At 46.0% G+C, this 21,705-nt stretch overlaps 1 protein-coding gene across 1 annotated transcript in view; it reads left to right on the forward strand.

Annotated features, from left to right (window-relative positions):
• LOC146789728 (tetratricopeptide repeat protein 21B-like) overlaps nt 1-21,705 on the forward strand; it is a 330,277-nt gene that overhangs the window by 4,588 nt on the left and 303,984 nt on the right. Inside the window, exons 2-3 of the mRNA XM_085631188.1 lie at nt 1,099-1,291; nt 17,717-17,814. Of these exons, the coding sequence (XP_085487314.1) occupies nt 1,099-1,291; nt 17,717-17,814 (291 nt within the window). The remainder of the gene's footprint in view (nt 1-1,098; nt 1,292-17,716; nt 17,815-21,705) is intronic.

A 21,705-nucleotide genomic window follows, 5' to 3' on the forward strand; every position in this document is an offset into this window, starting at 1 on the left:
TGCTACCATGAGGCGAGCAACCTAAAATACGATTTAACCAGATGACGTTAGGCTTTGTGCAAGGCCGCCAATTGGTTTTCATGCTCGTTTTGCGACACCGAATTGTACTTCTCGTGTGGCAAACCTATTCTCCCTACTTGCAACAGTAGATTCGAAGTTGTGTTTGTTGTATAGGGGATAACCTTACATTACAATTTTTCACTGGTTTGTCAATGGTTTGATTGCTAGTAGTTTTACGATATACCTGCAGTTTTGAGCAAGTATATAAACATCAGAGACTATGGGCCTCATGTAGGAAGCCAAATACCGGTCGGTAACGGCCGATTTTCGGTAATTATACCGTTACCGACCGGTATTTTGGCTTTTGGTATGTAGGGGGACAATTTCTGTATTCGGAATTTACCGAATCGGTAAAATTACCGATTCGGTAATTTTACCGATTCGGTAAATTCCGAATACAGAAATGAGATGTAGGGGGGAGTGTGTGGGTGATGTTTGGAGTCGGTATTTACCACCAACTAATAGTTGGTGGTAAATAAAGTATGGATGGTGAAATGCGTTTTATAGCGCCTACAAGTGTGCAATGTGGCAGACATACATGGCCTTCGGGCATGTATGTGTGCCACATGTGCACACATGGCCGTTTCAGGGGTGCAACAGGGTGTCAATGTGACACCCTGCCACCCTTGCATGTGTTCCCCCCCATTACCGAATCGGTATTTACCGATTCGGTAATGAGGCATACCTTCCCATCAATGGGAAGGTATGCCTCATTACCGAATCGGTAAATACCGATTCGGTAATTACCGAATTATTCCGAATCGGTAATATTTACCGACCAATTACCTACATATCATTTACCACTTCATAAATACCGAATCGGTAAAATTCGGTATTTATGAAGTGGTAAATGTGTCCCTACCTACATATGGCCCTAAGTGATGGCAGCACATTACTTTCATTTCGTCCTAATTTAAGGAAACATTCACAATGGTGGTGTTCTGTATACATTTCATCCCTCTGAAAAATACCTTTCCAAGGCTGGTGTATACATTGCTGTACTTAGTAATTGAACACTGTCCCTTTTGTTACTTCCAGTGTGGAAAAAATCAGCCTATCCTGCATCAGCTCTATGCTTTCACAGAAAGGGCGTTTAAAATGGCTCCGGAGGATGCGGCAATGGCAACGGAGCTAGCGTATCAGAAGACTCTTCAGGGGAAGGTGAAGGAAGCCTCGGTTTGGTATTCGACAGCCATGAAGCTAGATGGGAGCTGTGTAGCTGCACTCACAGGTACAATTTGAGTACAATTTAAGCTGGAAGAGTCAAATACATTGTAATAGATGTCTCACAGTTGTGGATCCCCAGTAATCCAATGATCCACAATTAATGCTTGGGAGAGCAGAGTTGAAACACTGTGTACCGCCACATCTTTGGTGACAAGTACCCTTATAAACATTACCCCCCCCCCCAAAAAACAATTTTTATTTACACAGCATCCGTAATCTAACATGATCCTTTCCAAATTTTCATAACTTAAATTTTCAAAAATGGGTTAATGTCATCGGAGAAAGCGGATCTGGTGTCTTTCTTTTCAGTTTTATTCTCCTTGACTGTTATGCATACTCCCCTCTCACTTCTAACTAATTGACCGTTTTCATACCTTTTTGACAATACTACTGAATGTCATCACTATGGACAGCATTACAGCCGTTCCTTCAGCACCCTGAATAGCAGCATTTTGCCAGTCAAATATCTTGAGTTTTGTCGGAGACCTTCTTGAGGTTCAGTTAATTTTACCCTTTAGAAGTGTGTAGTACACTTAATATTGAGAGACCTGCCAAAGTTTAAATTACTTAAATTTGGATTTTTTCCTTTCTAACACATTTTGTCTTTTGTAGTTTTCTTAGTTGGGAACCACTGGCTTCTCTGTTTTACTCTTGATGTATCCATGGTTTCAACATCAATCCAGCATGCAGTTTGCAAGATGAGCTGCATCTTAAAAGTTTAGAGTTCACAGCGTGGGAACTGTAACTCCAATGAAGAGATAGAATAAAAAAGTATTTTTCGTTTTTATCAATTAGCTTCAGTTGTGCTTTTGTGGCCCTGGCGACTTTTTCCCTGCCATCTAGCTTACAAGAGAAGGAAGTCTGAGGCAATATATTTTTCTATAAGTTCATATCATGAGGCTTGAGGGTCATAGTGGACTTTGTTTCTCCTGCGAAAGAACCACCAGTTGCCCACGGCCCTCATAGCCAGCATAGACATTTGTATTGTTAGATACACTTTGACTAGAAATGCCAATGGGTGGTTGGCCACATGGTTGACAGTTTTGCTGTACATACCTGTCAAAACTCTATGCAAAAAGAATTATGTACACATAACACTGAGTCCTCTTGGTATGTATCATTTGCCATTTGAGCCTCTTCATATTTCGCTTTCCCCGCACCCAAACGTTTGAGCCTTGTATTTTGAACTTTTAATTCAGTCACAGGGTCAGTTATAATTCCCTTTCCAGCCATCACAGCAAATCTCTCTAGTGGGTAGCTGGCTTTTTGTGCCTTATGCGCTTGATTGGCAACAAATGCCACCCGAGTTATTATTAATGGAGTAGTACCCATCAATGACCTCATCTATTCCATCGACCTCCTGGAAGTCTGCACACCTTCTGCTCCAAGGCTTGATACCATTCAGAGTGTTTCTAGTCTTTGGGGAAGTCATCACCAGATCTATTCTGTGGACAAGGCTTCTCCAATGTTCAGCAGCCCTCCCGTACTTTCTCAAGAGACGTCTGTTAAGAACTTGAGGAATATGAGATCCACAGGAAAACCACTGATCTATTTTGGTTCACCTAGTTATTTGATCTGCTGAATGAAGCTGAAATCTGTGTGAAACTCCACTGGAAAATGAGGAATTGTGGAGTGAATTAGACCCAGAACTACTGATTACCCCTTAATTCCTCATTTCTAAAGGGACCCTCACATTCCCATTTATCACCCAGTAAAACTCTGGCAAGTGGAGTTACCAGTATAGGTACCTTCAGGGTGCAGATTTGACTTGTAAGATAAACTGTGATACTCATTGTGAGATTCTGGGCTGTTGGTTGATTGGGGTGTGAGCCCTGATCAAGCAGCAACCAGAATGCTTGTCCGGGTGAGGCACAAGACAACCATAAATAAACCTGTGCTCAACGCTCTGATATGCTGGCACAGAGCAGTCCGGCTTAATTTAGATGGAATGTGTAAAGTTGCTGCTGCAACACTTCAAACAGTAATAAAGTGAAAAACACCACACAAACAGGATCATCAAATTCGAAACGTAGATTAAAATGTAATAAATAAAACAAGACCAAAGTGACAAAAATCCAATCAGTAGAACAGAAGTTTTGTATTTTTAAATATTTTAACAAAAATAGTGCCAAAAAGCACCATCTCAGGATATCTGGTCTCGCTGGACCAGGTAAAAGTCATACTTCCAGGCCGACCGTGATGGAGCGAGTATCCAGAGATCTGGGCGTGTACTGAAGAGTTGGTTTCTGATGTCCCCTTTTTGTACCTTGGTACCCAGGATTTGTAGGGTGTGAGAAACCTTTAGACAGTGGCTTTGAAGTGTATGGAATTTCCTGCCTCCAGTGGCTCCAAGCTGGCTGCAGTAACAATGTGGGGTTGTTAGACTCTTTCTGGTCGTTAGGCTCTTTGTGTGAAGGTAAAACAAGCTATTCAGTTGTAAATGGGGCTGTGCACAGCCCCATTTACAACTGAATAGCTTGTTTTACAACAGTCAATTGGAAATTACAGCTTATTAAACGTAATAAGGAAATTCCCTATGTTGTCCTATGGGAAGGGTAGGCCTCACAGTAGTGATCAATGATTTTAGGAGTTTTTCACTGCCAGTACTTGTAAAACTTAAATGTTGAACCTTTTAATTCCAGAGGACCCAGCCCTCGGGGTTACCTAGGGCCAACCTTCAGGGTGAGCACCTATATGTAATAAAAGAGGGGCTTTTTTAGTTTATTTTTTTAATTGAGATCCATCAAGATTTTGCAAATTCGTCCATATAATGCAATGTGAATATTTAGTAATAGAGCCTTTCAATACAGCATAAAAAGTCAGCTACAGAAGAGTAACATAGAATAAAATCCAGAGTGATCGCGGGCTAAAAAAAATCGATAGAGACCAGATACAACATAATTTAAAAGATCACTAAAATGCCCATAATGCATTGAAATATAAATCCGGGTAAAGTTTTGAAATTAGGCTGCTAATAGTGTATTGATGTAATCAAGATCAGATACAACATTGCCTGCCTGATTTAAAACGAGCTACGGTATCTATAGTGCCTTAGGTACATTAAACTATGCAGAAATATCAACATATGTGCCGTAAATATTATTTAGTCATGTTATGACAACTTCGACTGCTTATAAAAAAAGAAGCTAAAGTGTCTATAGTGCAATAAAGTGCAAAACAAAGTACAGATATGTCAACACATGCAACATCAAGTAAAATTTCAGCATATTAGGAGTGCATTTAAAATGTAAGCTCTTAATTAAAATGTAATCAAAATTGGCTTTCTAGACTTTCTCAAACTTTTTAATCCCCCCCCAATTCACAATGCATACAAGTGCTCACTATTTCTATCTTGTCTCATTTTCCGAACCCCCTTGCATTTTGTTGGTACCAGGTTTGATCTCCATCTCTGAAGCAGGAGTGACCTGGCAACCGCCATTGCGATATATATTAGTTTAACCAACTTATCGGAAAGATGTAGAGTAGGGTCATAGCCAAGGACTTTTAGCCAGTGGTTAGGGTCTATTGTGATTAAACATTCAGCCTCTAAATGGCAAACTATCATCCCAGAAACCCTGAATTAAGGGGCACTGTGATATAATATACGTCCAATTGGCTGTCGGATGATTTAAAAAGCGACCGGATTGGCTGGGATAGACCTTGGAAAAATGTGGGGTTCTACATAGAAGCCATTTGCTAAAAAATAGCATCCTGCGCCTGCTAGCCCCCCTTAAAGTACTAAAATTAAGTTTATTTAATTCAGACCCCATACTTGCTGTAACAGCCAAATTTTTGTGTTTTTCCCGTTTTGTTATTGCTTTCTCCACAAGATCTAGACCCTTAATAGGGGCTAAAAGTTGTTTCCACTCCCTGGGTCTCCTAACTGATTCCTTCAAATAGTACGTATGCCAGATTTTTACATCCATTAATCTGTATCAGATCCAGATTACTAAAGAACTTGATAAGGATATTATATGACCTGAGCAGTAAGAAGTCATATGGGATTAAATCATACATTTCAGAAATGTTTAGCCACCTATTGATCCTTATAAAATCTGAGATTATCCGAAAACCGGCCTTAGCCCATTTTTGAATAATTTCAGTCGAATCTCCAATCCCAAATACTGAAGTGAGTTTGGATAACAGAGTTTTAGAATTGATTAACGGGATTGTATATCTTCTATAAAAGTCCTGACATTTATGAAAGAACTTCTTCATACACTTATAGCGCACTAATTTAGTTGTTTTTTTTACATTTTTAATGGACAGCGTATCTGGTGCTCTTTGCAAATTAAATTCATAAAATATTTTGTGAATAGTCCTGTATGTGATTACAAATTAATTCTAGAGATATATTGTGCAAAGTATACAAAATAATAAACCCTGAGATTAGGGAGAGTTAACTCTCCATTCTCCAGCTCCTCATATAAAGTGGTAAGTGCAATTCGGAGGGGGGGGGGGGGGGGGTGTCTTTCCCCAAAGAAAAGATGCATACATGGACTCTAATTTGGCAAAGAAAAGTGCTGTTAAAACACATGAAGTTGACGAAAATAAAAGATGAAATAACGGGAGAACGGACATCTTGATCAGTGAGACCCTCCCCATGATAGTTAACGGGAGTGAGTTCCACTGTTGCAGTAATTCCTGTACTTTCAGCAGAAGCGGGACAACCTTTAAATCATACAAATCAGATTTGTGACGAAAAATAAACCCCCAGATACCTTTTTGGTTTCAAATTTAGACAGGACAAAATATTAGTGTAAAACCTAGGGCTTTTTTCTGTTTGTTATTTGTATACCCGCCGAGCAATTCAAATTGCTCAAAAACCTCCGACTTTTGGTTGGACCCCCTTATCATCTTTGATTATGAGCATATCATCATCCGCACATCATTTTAGTTTCCCCATGGTAGGTAAAGGGGGACGAATATCATGGGGTTGATTCAGAGAATGTACCTTAACGCCGAAGCCAATATAATTAACACTTCGGAGGCAGGACAAATCGGTGTCAAACGGGGGACCAAACAAGGGTGTCCACTGCCCCCCCCCCGCCCCCCCTCCCAACCCCCTTTATATTTGCTTTTTTTAATTGAATCTTTGGCTATTGCTATGCGAAATAAAAGGGGAGTTTAAGACTTGGCAAGGAGATTATAATGCCAAATCGACTTGTCAGTTTAGAACCACATTCAGGCTGCAGTGGCAGGCCTGGTAGGTGTTTTAAGTGGGTGGCACAATAAGTGCTGCAGGTTCTGGAATGGCATGGGGAGCAATAAAACGATGGATTTAGGTCTAGATCTCTGTACTGAGGTGAATGTTTGATATTGTTCAGCATTCTGTCCATCAATTGTTCTATTTTCAGGTCCACTGGTAGCATTTAATTTAGAGGCCCTGGGTATATAGTATACCACTCTACAAGGGACTTTTTTTTTTTTTTTTAGTTTTTCAAAACCTTTATTTAGCATATGATGTCCGTACGCAGCATAATGCCTACAACCACTCTTGGCCGGCAGCGTGCTATATTAAGGAAGAGGCAGAGGTCTACACAGCGTATCGCCAACAACCCAAAAGGGCCGGTCGCGTCAAAATATATGTGGGTTTTTCTGTTTAATGGAACAAGGGATCACAAACCCTAATAGCCTTAAATAACAACAAACTAAGAACACAACCAACTAGCCTCACGGTGAAAGTGGTTCAAAAAATTAAAATATCGTATCGTTTCAGAGCGCCCGGAGCAACAGAACACAGTCTTGAGGGCGTGAGCACTGCAGTGGATGTCTCAACATCATGACCAACCTCTCATGCCACCACATCAAGCACACCCAGTAGGCTGTGTAGCCTCCCCCGAATACCACAGTTCCCAACCAGTCTCCACAGGTGCCCGACTACCGCGAGGTGTCGGAAGCTGCTGCTTGCATACCCATCAGCAGTCCGCACCCCAGGTACTCCCAAGGTCATTCTGACCTCCGCTGTGTGTAGCCTAGCCATCTATCTGGATGGGGAGAAAGGGGCAGCTGCACCAGGCACCAGTGGGGTCAGCAATAAGTAATTCTTCAAGGGGCCCCATATGTCTCGGGGTCGGGAAGCCGACGGAAGGAGGTCAGAGTACAGGGCAAGCTGATCCTGCCAAAATATCATCATTTCTAGCCAGTCCTTGAACTTAGGTGCCCTCCCTCTGCTCCATTTACAGGTCACCCTCCACTTAGCAAGAAGGAAGCAAACAGAGGCGAATTTCCAATGTATCACAGGGAGCGTTCCGTATAGCCCAGTATGCCCATCAACGGAGACGGCGGTAGCGAAGTATCCAACATTTTCCCAACTGCATCAAATATCTGTTCGCAATATTCCTGAAGGGCCGGGCAGCTCCAGGCCAGATGCAGCATATCAGCGCCATCAGCTCGACATCTGTCGCATCTGGCGTCCTCTCGCAGCCCAAACCGGTACAGGCGAGCGGGTGTGTAATAGTATCTTTGCAAGTATTTGAAGTGCGTGATACGCAACCTGCTGCTAGCAAACCCCTTCTCTGTCTGCATGCAGCAATAGAGCCACTCCCGATCCGAGATTTCTTGTCCCAGTTCATGAGACCATTTAGCTCGGGCAGTGATCTGCGATGTGCCAATTTCTACGTATATAGACCTATATAGGATGGACACCAAGTGAGACGCAGTTTTTGCCCCCAGCAGTGCGTGCACCTGGGGGAGCACCGGCGGTTCCTGGGGATATTCCGGGGTATAGGCCCGTATTCCCTCTCGCAGACGGGCATAAAGGAATGTTTCCATACCATTTGGTGGAGGATCGGCACACAACTGCTGTAGTGTAGCAAATTTCCCGTTTTGATTTATATCTCCCCATGTATGGATTCCCCGTTGTTTTAATTTTTTGAAGATACCCTCCTGCAGGAGGGTCAGTTGGGGATGAAACGTCAGCGGCAACCGGGGGGAGTAAATCATTGGGGCTTGCATTTTGTGTGCAATCCACTTCCATGCACGCACTGTGCAGTCTACAGTTGTGGGGACCCGTTTGCGCTGTGATGTCTGTTGCAAGAGTGCCCCCTCTATCGGGACGGGGTCAGCCAGCCAATGCTCCGTGGCCAAATGAGCTGTATATTTCGGGCCATTAAACCAGTAATGCGCATAGTGCGCCTGCGCGCACATATAGTATAATTCAAAGTTGGGCACCTCAAGCCCTCCCACCGCGTATGGACTGGCCAGCGTCTCCCACTAAATCCGTGGCTGCTTACCGCCCCACACAAGGCGCAAATGTTCTGTCCTCAAGGTAGAGAAGAAGGGGTGGCCCGGATGATGTGGCATGTTCAGGAAGTAGTAAAGAAACTTAGGTAGCACTATCATCTTGACCAGAGAAATCCGGTCAGCAATGGATAGTGGCATGGCTATCCACCTTGTTATTGTGTCACGTAGCGTGTCGATAGCACGCCCATAATTGTCGCGGATCAACTCCTCCCGATATACGGTGACATTCACACCTAAGTATCGAACGGTAGTATCGCACCACTCCAATGGGAAGTCAACCACAAAGGGGGTAACAGCTGGAGTAAGAGGAAGGATTTGAGATTTCGACCAGTTAATCTGTATTCCAGAGAGTCCCCCAAATTGCACGAATTTCCGCAGGAGCAGATTGAGGTTTTGCATTGGTTCCTTAACATATAGGGTGACATCGTCCGCGTACAGCGAAATCAGGATGGGACGCAGCAGGCATCTTAGAGCCTTCTCCTGATGGTATTGGCGCACCTTAGCCGCTAGCGGCTCCATCGCCAGGGCAAATAGTGGCGACAGCGGGCACCCTTGCCTAGTGCCCCGAGTCAGTATTGCCTTAGACGTGTGGCCATTAATTTGCACACGGGCCACCGGAGCATTATAGATCAATTTAATCCAAGCAGAAAATCCTACCGGGAACCCCATGCAACAAAGTACTGCGTGTAAATATTCCCATTCTACCGAGTCGAACGCCTTGGTGGCATCCAAAAAAATTGCCGCCAGCGGCAACTGCGGGGCCACCTGTTGGATAATCGAAAAGAGGGTGCGGAGATTGTGGGAAGTGGATCTCCCGGGAATAAAGCCCGCCTGATCTGGTAAAATTAACTTGTCCATCAGGAGGTTCAGTCGATTAGCTATCATTTTTGTGAGGATTTTACTATCCACGTTGATGAGGGACAAGGGCCGGTATGAGTCACACTTGTTAGCCGGTTTCCCTGGCTTCAGGATGGACATAAAAAGAGCCTCTCTCATTGTAGGCGGCAGTGCCTGCGTCTCCAGTGCCTCTGCGTACACCTCCTGCAGAATGGGGGCGAGCTGATCCAGGTATAGTTTATAGAAGTCGCTTGGAAGCCCGTCCGGCCCCGGCGCCTTCCCGGACCGCAAATGAAGGACCGCCTCTCTCAATTCATCACTCGAAAATGGCGCACATAAAAACTCTCTCTGATTGTCTTCCAGAAACCCCAGCGTGATGTCCCCAAAAAAGCGTGGGAAGTCCGCTGCGTTGGTCCCTTTAGAGCTGTAAAGCTCCGCGTAAAAGTCAGTAAAGGTCTGCAGTATCCGGGCACTGTCCTTTTGGCAAGTACCCTCTTCGTCCTCCACCTCAAGTATATAGTTAGCATACCGGGGCAGTCTGATATCCCGAGCTAAGGCCTTCCCAGGTCTGCCTCCCTCCCCATAACGTCGTGCCTGGGCATATTTCCCTATAAACTTCTCCTCTCTTTCTGCCGTATCCGTGTATTCGGTCAGTAGCTCCCTCATCTTAGCCCTTCCTTCCCCAGCACTGGTCCACCAGGCATCCACCTCCAGGTCTTTAAGTTCTCCCTCCAGCCGTCGGAGCTGTCGGTGGATGTCCCTCAGTACCCCAAAGCTTTTGGACATACAAATCTCCCGTATGGTCACTTTAAACGCCACTCACATTGTCCCCACCTGCTCGACCGATCCCCTATTCCGCTCGAAGAATTCAGCTATAGCCTCTCCTAGTTCTGTCTTGAATACCTCATTGAGCAGTGCCTCAGGGGCAAGTCTCCAGCACCTGGGGCTGGCGTTCAAGTTGGGGATGTCCAGAGTGAGACACACCGGGGTATGGTTGGACAGTGTACGAGCTAGGTGATCAACAGCACGCACCCAAGGGCAGATCCCCCGAGACCCAAGCCAGTAATCCAGCCTCGACCAGTACGCGTGTATTTGAAGAGTAAAAGGTCCCCTCCCATCTCTCTGAATGTCTGTATCTCCACAGATCAACTAAGCCGCCATCTCCCAGCAATCCCTTTAATGTTCCCTGGCTGCGCGTGTAGTGATGAGGCAAGTGTGAAGACCGATCCTTGACAGGGTCGCAGACCGTATTAAAGTCTCCCGCCCTTAGAACATGAGTGGCCCCTATGTCCAGTATCTGTCCCCACAGTGCATTCAAAGTGTCAGGGCTATCGATGGACCATAATAGCTAATGATAACCACCGAATGTGCACCGAGGGTGCCCCACATCATGCAGAATCTGCCCCCTCCGTCACTTCGCACCCCTCCACATCTAAAAGGGGTCCCTCTCTTGACCAGAATGGCCGTGCCTCGCGCATATGTGGAGTAAGCTGAAAATAGCCTACTGGAAGCCCATCTGCTGCCAAAGGTCGGGGGCATCTAGGGTCAGTGTGTGTCTCCTGTAGTGCCGCTATGCTAATGTCATGTCGGTCCAGGTAAGAGAGGATTTGTCTCTTCTTCCTGGGATCTCGCAGCCCCCTTACATTCCATGACAGGAATTTCACTGTGTCCTGTCGTGTCCCTTCCATGTTCGTAAACCAGTGTCAGGGGTGAAAGTTCGTGCAAGCGTGGCGCAAGATGCAAAATCCCCCTGTGGCGTGTAGTGTAATGCAATTTCTACTGTCATCGTGCAGAGCTGTAAAGTTCCAAAAGCGCATCGGAATCTAATCACAGTGACCAACTCCCGTTTTCCCGTGAGGCTCTCCTGTAACTGTCCCTCCCACTCTACCCTCCCACATCAGCACCCCAAATGCGCCGGCATCCCAGAACCCTCCCCCCCGCTCCCCCCTCCCCCCAGCAATAACACAAACCAGTAGCAAAACAATAACATCAAACAAGAAAAAAACAGTCTAGTTTCAGAGCCTTTCCAAGCTATCTATCTGAAGGTATTGGGGACCTCCCTTAGTGGGGCACTGATGTGCCTCTTAATACCTCGTGTCCCACCGGTCAGCGGAACTCCCTGAGCCCTCCCCAGTGGAGCTGGGGTGGAGGAGGGTCAGGGTAGAGGGTGCCCGACCCTTATTCGAAAGACCCCCTTCAAGCCCAATCTATTTGAACATTCCGGTCAGACCTATGTAAATCGGAACATCATGAGCCTCTCTGTGTAGGATACTACCCCAGTCAATGATTTAACAAAACAGTTCCGCCCCGGGCCCAGGTACTCATCTGACAGTGACTGTGCAGCCCCAGGACAACTTCGTTTGTGGTAGCTCCTGCGTGGCTCAGTATATGCGACCTCCACCATCCAGACCGCCAATTGTCGTCCCTGTCCCAGAGTATTTCCGGGATTTCTTCTCCCTCATCGCCACAATAGTGCGCAATCCATACACAGTGGTTCTTGACTTAGCCATCAACAGTTACGGTGCTCAACATTCAGTCGTCTTCCACGGGTGATTGGGATCCTGGGCGCACGGCATTGCCGTCATGTGCTGGGGAGGATCGTCGTAGTGACCTGAGGAACTCCTCCGCCTGCTGCGGGTTGGTGCAAATGATCGTGCGGTCTCGATGGCGTATCCGCAGTTTGGCTGGATATAACAGGGCGTACTCAACATTTGCCTTGCGCAGTTTCTGCTTCACCTGGTCATATTTCCGTCTCGCTTCCTGGACAGCCAGAGTAAAATCCGGGTAAATGGAGAACGGATTTCCTTCGTATTGCAGCTCCGGAAGGTCCCGTGCTCTCCGCAAAGCTACATTGCGGTCCCGATAGTTAAGCAGTCTTGCCACTATGGGTCTCGGTGGTGCTCCAGCCAGAGGCCGTGGGCCCAACGATCTGTGCGCTCGCTCGACTATCAGATGCGCTGAGAAGGAGTCTGCCCCCAGTGTGGAGGTAAGTAGCCGTTCCACATAGTCCTCCATTCGCCCTGTGGCTGTGGTCTCCGGAATTCCTATCAGGCAAATTTTATTTCTTCGGCTACATGCTTCAAGATCCTCGTTTTTGGCCGCTATCACCTTAAGCAGCTTGTCCATTTGTGACATTTGCTTGGCCATGATATTGGTGTTGTCCTCCGTGTCAGAGATCCTCTTCTCCGCCTCCTTAAGCTGTTCTTCATGTTTGTCCACTTTCAACACCAAGAAGTTGAGCCGGGTGTTCATGGTGTCCATTTTCCCTGAGAGGGCATTCAAACTCTGCTGCATTGCTATGAGCATGGTCTTTAGTTCCTCACTAGGGGAGGCTTCCGGAGGATTCGTCAGCATCGGGGCGGGTTCGCCCGCATCTTCAGTAGTGGAGCGCGTAGTCGCTTTTTTCTTTTCGAAAGGCAGTCTTGATTGGCGTGCTTCCGCTTTCCCCATGATGCTAGCCTCACAAATACCTGTACGCCAGGGCGCCCCCACAGCCTTCACAGCAGTGAAGCGCCTCCCCAGGCGCAGCAGTGCTCCCTTCCCGGCACTATCTGCACTCTCCGCCGTTCAGTTTATATGCTCTTTTCTGTAAATGGGATTCTCCCTCTTGAGTTTATTCCCCGTCTCTGCTTTGTTTAGTTGTTGGGATTTCCCCACACCAAGCGGCACCTCAGTCCTCTATGTGATATCGTATGCCGCCTCTCAGGTAGAGCCCATCCAATATGCAGGCCAGTTAGCGCCTCGTGTCTGTCGCATGTGCCCCACCTCAGCTGCCGAAGCGGGGCCCAGTCGATGCGTCACTTTTCACAGGCCCCGCATCGAGGCGGCAAGGCAAGCGCCCGCTCCGCAGCCGGCCCGCCCAGTCTCAGCCCCGTGTTTACCAGCGTCAGCAGCTCCCCCTCGGCGACGGGGGCGATCCGTCCCGCGCTGCTCCAGCGATTCCTCACTGCCCAGGGTCCGGTCCCGGACGCGCAGCGTGGCCCCCCAGGTACCTCACCCGCGGGGCCGCAGGCTCCGGGCCCTCGCACCAGGCCCAGCAATCACCGCCGCTTCTTATAGGGGAACTGCAGCAGCACTCGTGCCCAGGTGGTCCGCCAGCGTCAGGTTGCAGGTCGCGAATAGCCCGCGCTGCTCTCTTCTTTCGAGCGGTCCGTTCGGAGGAGCCGCGGCGTATACAATGCTGTCTCAGGCCCAGCACCGCATGGCCGCACAGACGCTAGTGTAACGCCAGCGGCCGCCGGGCACTTCCAGCAGAAGCGGGCGTCGCTCCCCGGGGCCGCAACCAAGCCGGATAACTTCAGGGCGAAATCGCGTAGCGGCTTCAAACTTGCAGCGAGTCTTCAGCGTCGCGCTGGGCTCATTTTCGCGGGTGGTGCGACGGTGGGCGAGGGGTCCTTCAGCAAATAATTAAAGCATCATCGGGTCAGGCAGCCAGAGCCTCACATAAGCGCAGCCATCTTGGTCCGGTGCCACCTAGCGCCCCCACTCTACAAGGGACTTGCAGGTAAATTAAATATGTCAATTGGGTAGAAGCCAATTTAACCATGTTTAAGGGAAGTGAGCGCACGTATTTTAGCACTGGTTAGCAGTGGTAAAGTGCACAGAGTCCTAAGGTCAACAAAAAGAAGTCCAGCAAAAATATAGGTGAGGCAAAAAGTTTGGGGGGGAAGACAACCCAGAGGCTGACCGGTCTAACACTCATGATAAAGCCCTAATAGTAAGCCCAATTCAGTTGGTTTTGCGACTATGCTATTGAAGACAATTCTCAAGCTTGAATGTTCAACTGGCCAGCAGCATTTACCCCATTTCTGCAGTAACTACTTGCCTAACCTAAGGGGCTTTAAGAACAGATGTTATTCACCCTAGAGACCAACCTCACCCTCAAGAAACACATAGCCAAGAAAACCAAGAGGACTGGATACCAACTCTTTTCACTAAACCCCAGAACTACTCCAACCTGGTTGAATATAGGAGATAGCTGAAGACGCACCTCTTTGAAGCTCTCAGAATCCAGCTACTCCTATAATCCCTCGTTAACTTTATCTTTGATTTCGACCCTGTACAGGGCTCTGATGTCATTCAGCTATTTAAAATGTGTGCTATAAAAAATAAATTCCTACCAATCACATTATTACAATATTGTTAAGGTAAGCACACATAGGTAAGTATAGATTTGCCATTCTTAACCTCTCCTACAGGTAGCCTGACAAAACATATCTACAAGGCACCTATATATTTAGTTACATTCCCTAAGGAAATGCATCTTGTGACAGTGCCCCTTTTTTTTTTACTAAACCATATGGGTGTCATATGCAGTAGTGCACTTTCACCAGATTGGCAGTCTATTATCATTGAGGTCTTGTGCAGTTGACTAGTTTAAGTAATAGGATCCATAGTTACATTACTTATTTTCAATGATCATCTAGCCAGCTATCTTCTTGTGTGAGGTTTGGTTTCTTGGGACGCATCCGATGCATTCTCCTTTACCTGATTACGCTATCATAGCCAAGGGAACTGTTTGAATGCTCATGACCTCCTTAATTGATTCTTCCTGGTCCTAAAGATGCCTGCTAAGTATAACTTGGCAGCTAGGAAAGGTTTGTGTTACACCACTAAGAATGGAGTTACGATTGAGCCAACTTTCGCCTTCATGAGGGGTAGAAGGCCTACATCCAGTCTGGAAGAAAGAATTGATTAGGAGTGATGAGAATTTGCAATGAGAGAGGGCTAAAAATGAAAGTGATTTAGTGCCTGAAGATTGATTAAAAAAAAAAAATCTGGGCAACCCAGGAATGGCTTAACTAAACCTCGTGGTCCATTTAAAGTAATAAAAAATAAAATAAAAAAAGCCATGAGATTTCTGTGGTTCGGGTGAAAGGAGAGAAATTAACCATAGGAGAGTCGTTTTTTATGGAAAGAATTGAGGCATGGAAAAAGGTGAGGAGAAATGTTGTAGCAGTTTTATAATGATGGAAGAATGATGACATTTTGGGTAGGGTAGATCAAATGTGAGTGGGACGGAGGCTCAGAACCTCAACGAGTGTAGTAAGTGGAGATAAATGGAAGAGTGATGTTGATCAGAGACACAATGTTCTAAGGAAACAGATTAGGATTGACCATCCACGGAAACAGCGGTTCCAAACACCTCTTGTATATTTGCAAGAATATGTAATTTGTATAGTGAAGGGAATGAGATATTTTATACCTTCGAAACGTGCTATTCTGTGTTTAGTAAAAGCTTCTTAAGTACGTATGTTCTATCTATGTTGTGGATTGAGCGAGGGAATTCCAAAACATGTTGATTCTGCTAACTGGCAAAGAATGACCACGCTCACGCTCTGGTTGCTGACCAATAAAGCTACTGTTTAACTACACCCATACATTTTCTTTCATTATAACACCAATCTATAATATAATTGGTTCACCAACCCCTATATCATCAACATGAGTATATAGATATTTTTCTTGCATCCACATTCCTTTACCTAGACTTACATTATGATGTAGTGCAGTGTTTTTGTCATGCAGTATATGGCATGCAGTACAGTGGTTGTCTACCTCTAAATACATGACTACTTGACAGTTTGTCATCATTATTGCAGTGTGTGGAATGAGTGGTTGTATATGAAGGTTCGCTGGTATTAGTTTGAAATCTGGTACTGATTTTGCTTTGATCCATTTGAGTTGTCACTGAGGCATTTAACTTTCTATATTATTTAATTTGCCGTCTTACTAAATCAAGTAATCTGTGTTTGCTCTTTGTATTGTTGGTGAAAAGCCAAGAATTTGTTTTATTTAACCAACCGCATATAGATTTGTTTTACTGGATATGAAGCATTACTGTTCTGTGGTTTAATCAAATAAAATTTAAGATGTTGGTCTAACTGGCTAAATATTCATAAAATGGTGCAATAGTCTGCAGAAGAAAATCACTTGACTCCCAGCAACCGGCTGCAGATTCCAGGGTCCCAATCACTCGGTAATTAAACCAGCTGAAGCCCTAGCCCCGACGGATGTCACTCAACCCAGGGGCTCTCAGTATGGACAATCGGATCACAAAGAGGGTGGGGCGCAGTAGGGGGCACATCAAGTACTTTTTATCAATGACCACCGATATTGCGGAAAGGAATTATCCTAATGGATTTTATATAACCATTGATCCTTACAGGACTAATCGAAAATTGGTGTGAAACGGAGTTGATCCCACATTTTAATTCATTTTAATTTGAAGTCTTAAAAGGACACAAGTAAACGGAGCCCATGCAGGCATGGTGCATTTTTACTTTGAATGCCAGGAAGCTCTTTGGGGGGAGGGCAGACAGGAGGGGGGCGTTGCTTATGTGTTTTATACTGTAACGATTTTAAGTAATCGTACGTTAATAAAGTCTAGCTGGTGGTCACCATAACTCTCTTCTCGCCTTTTACTAGGGAGGGTCTTGTCACACAGATCGCTGACGAATCTCTACTAGCACCAGTCAGCTGGCCAGATTTTCAGCCTTTGTATTCCTTTAACAGTTGTCTAAACCACTCCATAATTTGTGATAAACACATAAACTTATGCAGCAGCCCAAAGTTGTTTGGAGCCCCCCGCCGGCTGCGTCGGCTTGTTTCTACTAAGTGCTTCTTTCTTTCCCGACCCTAGACAGACTTCCTGACTCTTCATTTCTCTCTTGCAGGTTCTTTTTCTTTCCTGCTTTCTCCCTTTGCAGCTTTTTGGTCTCATCTTTCTCGCCCCCGTTCTTTCTCCCTTTTCTCTCTGTGGCAGAGTCTGATGATACGAAATATACCTCGGTCTCAAAAGTTTGCACAAGCGCCAGTCACTGGCGCACTTTAAACATTGGTCGTAGACGTGCCTTTTGCTTTGAAGCACACGAATTAGCCGAAATCACTTTGAACTCGTAGACAGTTTAATGAACGCTAATTTTGACTGTTATAATTCAATATGGCGTAATGTTAAAGTTAAAGGCTAAGCTGAACGGCAGACTAGGGGCTGTGTAGACCTCGTGCGTGCACGCGCATGACCACACTACAACACGCATACACATTCTCTCTCTCGCTCTCCCTTTCTCTCTTCTCTCTTCTCTTTCTCTTTGTCTCTCTCTTTCTCTCTCTCACTCTTTCTCTCTCTCGCTTTCTCTCTCTCTCTCTCTCTCTCTCTCTAGCTCTCTCTCTCTCGCGCTCTCATTCTCTTTCTTAGCCAGACTCGAGCTACTGGTAACTTCAACTTGTAATTTCATACGAACAAACTGTGTTTAAATAGTTTAACGTTGTGCTGCCTATAGATACACTTTATCTACGTTTTCTGTTTACGTTTCATCCACTCTTATCGGCTCCCATTCTATTATAGGTATCATCTGGTGCCAGATCCTAGAGGGGCAGCTGGACGAAGCCGAACAGCAGTTGGAATTCCTTCGTGAAGTTCAGCAGTCTATTGGAACATCTAAGGTCAGCCACAGGTGTGGATACAGTGCTGCCAACGTGCTAGACTTTGCATTTCAACTGCTGTGACCTTTATGGGCAGCTTTATTGACCAATTACCCTTTCGGCAGCCCTTAGCCCCACCTCCGTATATTAAGGGATTCTTGATACAGTGAAAGCTGAACTGGTTTTAGAGTAGTTTGGAGCGCGTGCCACCTAGGCCTAGAGGCAATCGGGCCTGTATGTTTTATTTTGACCTCAGGGTGTTAATAAAAGGAAATAAAGCATGCTACTATATATCAACAAGACTTAGGACATTGTTTAGAGTTTGGCAGCCTGGATACTCTATCAAAACGTGAGGGTTATCTCATCCGGCGTATTATAAGTGCCATGTGACTTTAATGCACTTGTTATACCGCAAACGGGACATCCACCACGTGTATGTCAGTGTATCAAGTCCGCCAAACCATGAATAAGGCCCTAAGCAAAGGTGGTTTCCAGGGCACAAGTCCTAAAAAAAAAAGTGGGGGGACTAGCCAAGTTAGGCAGTATGCAACTGACATCATGGCGCATGACATCACAGTGCAACATCACGGCGCTGCATCACAGGAAGTGCATCAAAACCCATGACCTCACAGGAAGTGCCATCACAAGGAGTGACATCAGATCTTAACATCTCACAAATGTTTCACAGGTCTAACTTGAGTACATTTGAGTCCATTACGAGATTAACCAAATGAGCTTGCGTCCTGGTTGTGCCAAAAATGTGACACATCCCCTAACGCAAAATTTTGGCCTCAACTTGCACATTTATTTTGTAAAAGCTCTGTCACAAAGAAATTGACAAAACGAGAAATGTGGCAGTAAATATATTCTGTTTAATTGGTTGCAAAGTCTGCATATGTAAATAACTTAGGGGGTTAAAGCACCTGCTGCAGAGATCTTTGTGTGGCCAGTAAATCCCAAGGAACAATAGTAATGTTAAGGTAATTTTGGGGGGGTAACACATTTGCTGGAGAGATCTTTGTTTTCTCTAGTTCCAGTTTTGAATCAAAGTAGCATTCTGGGTTAATGTGTCTCCTGCAAAGCACATCATCTAACAGAAGATGACAGATTTGTGTTTTATGTAGCTAGGTAAGTGGATTACTGTTTTTAGCACAGAGATCATTTTGTTCCTTGGTGTTCATATACTGTAATCCTTCTAATCGTTCTAATATAGCACAGCGAGCTATAAAGGCAATGTGACTCCTTGCCTTGTAACCCTAACTGTCTTATGGAACACATCGTGTACATTGATTTACAAATGTATACGATTTATTGTCAATGTATAATGTGCATGTGTGATATAAAGCGCTGTGACTCCCTGCATTGGGATGATTAGTGCCTATAAAAAATAAAATACTGGTATTTAAAATGTACATTTGACATTCTTATAGTGCATGCATTGCTCTTAGATCCAGGGATTATACAAAGTGTAAAGCATGTCTCTCCTAAGTATTTGTGAAGAGGTAAGCTGTGTGCCTTTGTTCCCCCTCCCTTGCATCTAGGTGTGACGATCCGATTGCTCCCAACTAGGATAGTGGACCTAAAGGAAGCCTGATGGCCGCTTAAATTCGGCATTTATTATGGGCCCAGCTTAAGTTTGAAATACGATAGCCCCCTCACCGCCTGCACGTTGCTGCTCTGAAAGAAAGCAGACAAGGGGCTGGTGTGCTGCTGAAAGTGTCCCGTTGCCTGAAAAATACACTGGGACAAGTTCAGCATATTTCAGTGGGGGCTTCTTGTAGGGTGGACCGTGTTCACCCTATGAAAATAGGGGGTGGATGCCCTGTACCCGCGTGTACCCCCAACGTGTGCCCTGGTGGTGTCTCTCAATGTACTAAAAGTTTATTGGAGGCCCTCCAGTGCATTTGACGGCGTCCCTAAATATTTGACATTTTTTGTTTTTTAGAATGGGAGTTTTCTCCCAGGGTGTGGTGACCATTATATGTTTCTTTCCCTCACCGCCCCAAAAAACAGGCGATGATTGATAGGAAAAATGTATCTTAACACATTCACCTTAAATAGGACAGACAACATAATGTCCTTCCTCCGACGACCCCTTCTCTTTTGGGCCGCGGAAGGAAGTATTCTTTTGAAGGAAATATTCTGACGACAGAGCCAGTAGAAGTTCAGACCGTCAGAATGGTTAGGTTTTGCCCATCTCTAAATGAGGCGGGTGGACCAGGGGTTTGGTGAGCAAGGTGCTTTGTTGCGTTTGTGATGGAGTACTCTTTCCGCCAAACACTAAATCAGGCCCTTAATAAGGGAGCGTCTTTGAGGAAAATCCCATTCTCGCAGTTTCAACTTCCGGTACTGCCTCTTCAGTACTGAATGTACCTCTCCACCTTTTGAAAAGCTATTTTTTTCTGGAACCGAAGGGAGAAATCTTTGTCCCAATGGCTCGATGAGTTCAACCCTTGCCAATGAAATATGCAGTGCGCTGAGTTTGAAGGGTGACATAGCCTTCCATCTTTCCAGCTTCGTGAATTAAGTCCTGATAAACAGGGCCCAAGTCCTAAAAAAAGAATTGAGGGGACTAACCAGGTTAGGCAGTATGCAAGTGAAAGCATGACCCGTGACATCACAGGAAGTGACCTCACAAGAAGTGACATCAGAAATTAAGACCTCATACATGTTTATCAGGTAAACAATTATTACATTTCAGCACATTATGAGATTTGGCGTCTAGGTGGTGCCAAAAAAGTGGCTCAACCACGGCGCAAAATCTGGGCCTCGACTAATATATTTATTTTTGGGTCGAGCCTATAGTGGCAGCACGCATGCACTGCTCGCTTTGCGAGGCATGCAGTATTCAGTATGGAGTGGAAGCTCCGCCCATATTTTTCATTGGCTTAGTTCCTGAATGCTGTCTTCTGATTGGTTATAGGCTTGTTAGTCCCTCCTTATGACTGCCATGTCGTCATTTGTATCCTTCCATGGCTACTGGCCCCTTTACTTCGTGTTTTTACAGTATGTTTTATTTACAATGTGAGCAATATTTTCTTCCCGTGCCTTCCCCTCAGTCTGTGCCTTCTCCCCCCCCCCCCCGCACACCCGGTGTTCGTACCTTCTTGCTCGTCCGCACTCCATGCCTTCTCGGCCCCCCTCCCCGCACTCCCGTTTGCAATGCAACAGGTCTTGCTTAAATGCGAGTCCTATTGCAATGCACATGCTTGTTATAAGCTCCAATAGCTCTGCGAACAGTGGAAGTGCGCATTGTTTTTGCCCCCGTGTCCCCTCCACTCGTAAATCTGGGAGGGGGGATGAACACCCCCCATGTCCCCCACCCTTTCTATGCCCATGCGTAGTGCTGCAAATAACAAACACCGCTGCTGCCACCCCAACAATGATATTCAGACCCACGGCCTCAGGTGAGTGAGGAGCCGCGGTGGCTCTGTCGGGATTCGAACATGTGACCTGCACGTTACTCACAGATATTTACTTAAAACTCTGAGGATGCACATGAACAAACACGCTGTAGGTCGGAATGAGTTGGGTAACAGGTTGGCATCTGCGTGTGGCATGACCGTTCTTGTCCACCTCCCTCAACCTCTGGTCCTTGCTCAGGGAGGGAGGCTGGCCCCAGAGCGCCTCCCACCGCCGGCTTCACCAGGAAGCCTCAGCTGTAACCCGACCCAGCGGCCACAGGACGGTCCCTTGCAGCAGTGTGCCAGCTACAAACTGTGCCCCTACACCTGCGGCAGCGCACAGAAGCCCAGAACGACCACCGGGGCGCAAGTGCAGGAGGAGAAGGGGGGCATGGCTCCGGCATGGCCCTGCTGCTAGTGGGGGGGATGCTGCACTCCTGGGAAGGAGAGGCGGAAAGGGGGCTGCCGGAGACACCTAAAACCATAAGAAAACTTGTCACTTGTTGAT

This window comes from Triturus cristatus, chromosome 10 (genome assembly GCF_964204655.1).
Source record: "Triturus cristatus chromosome 10, aTriCri1.1, whole genome shotgun sequence".
Taxonomy (NCBI): Eukaryota; Metazoa; Chordata; class Amphibia; order Caudata; family Salamandridae; genus Triturus; species Triturus cristatus.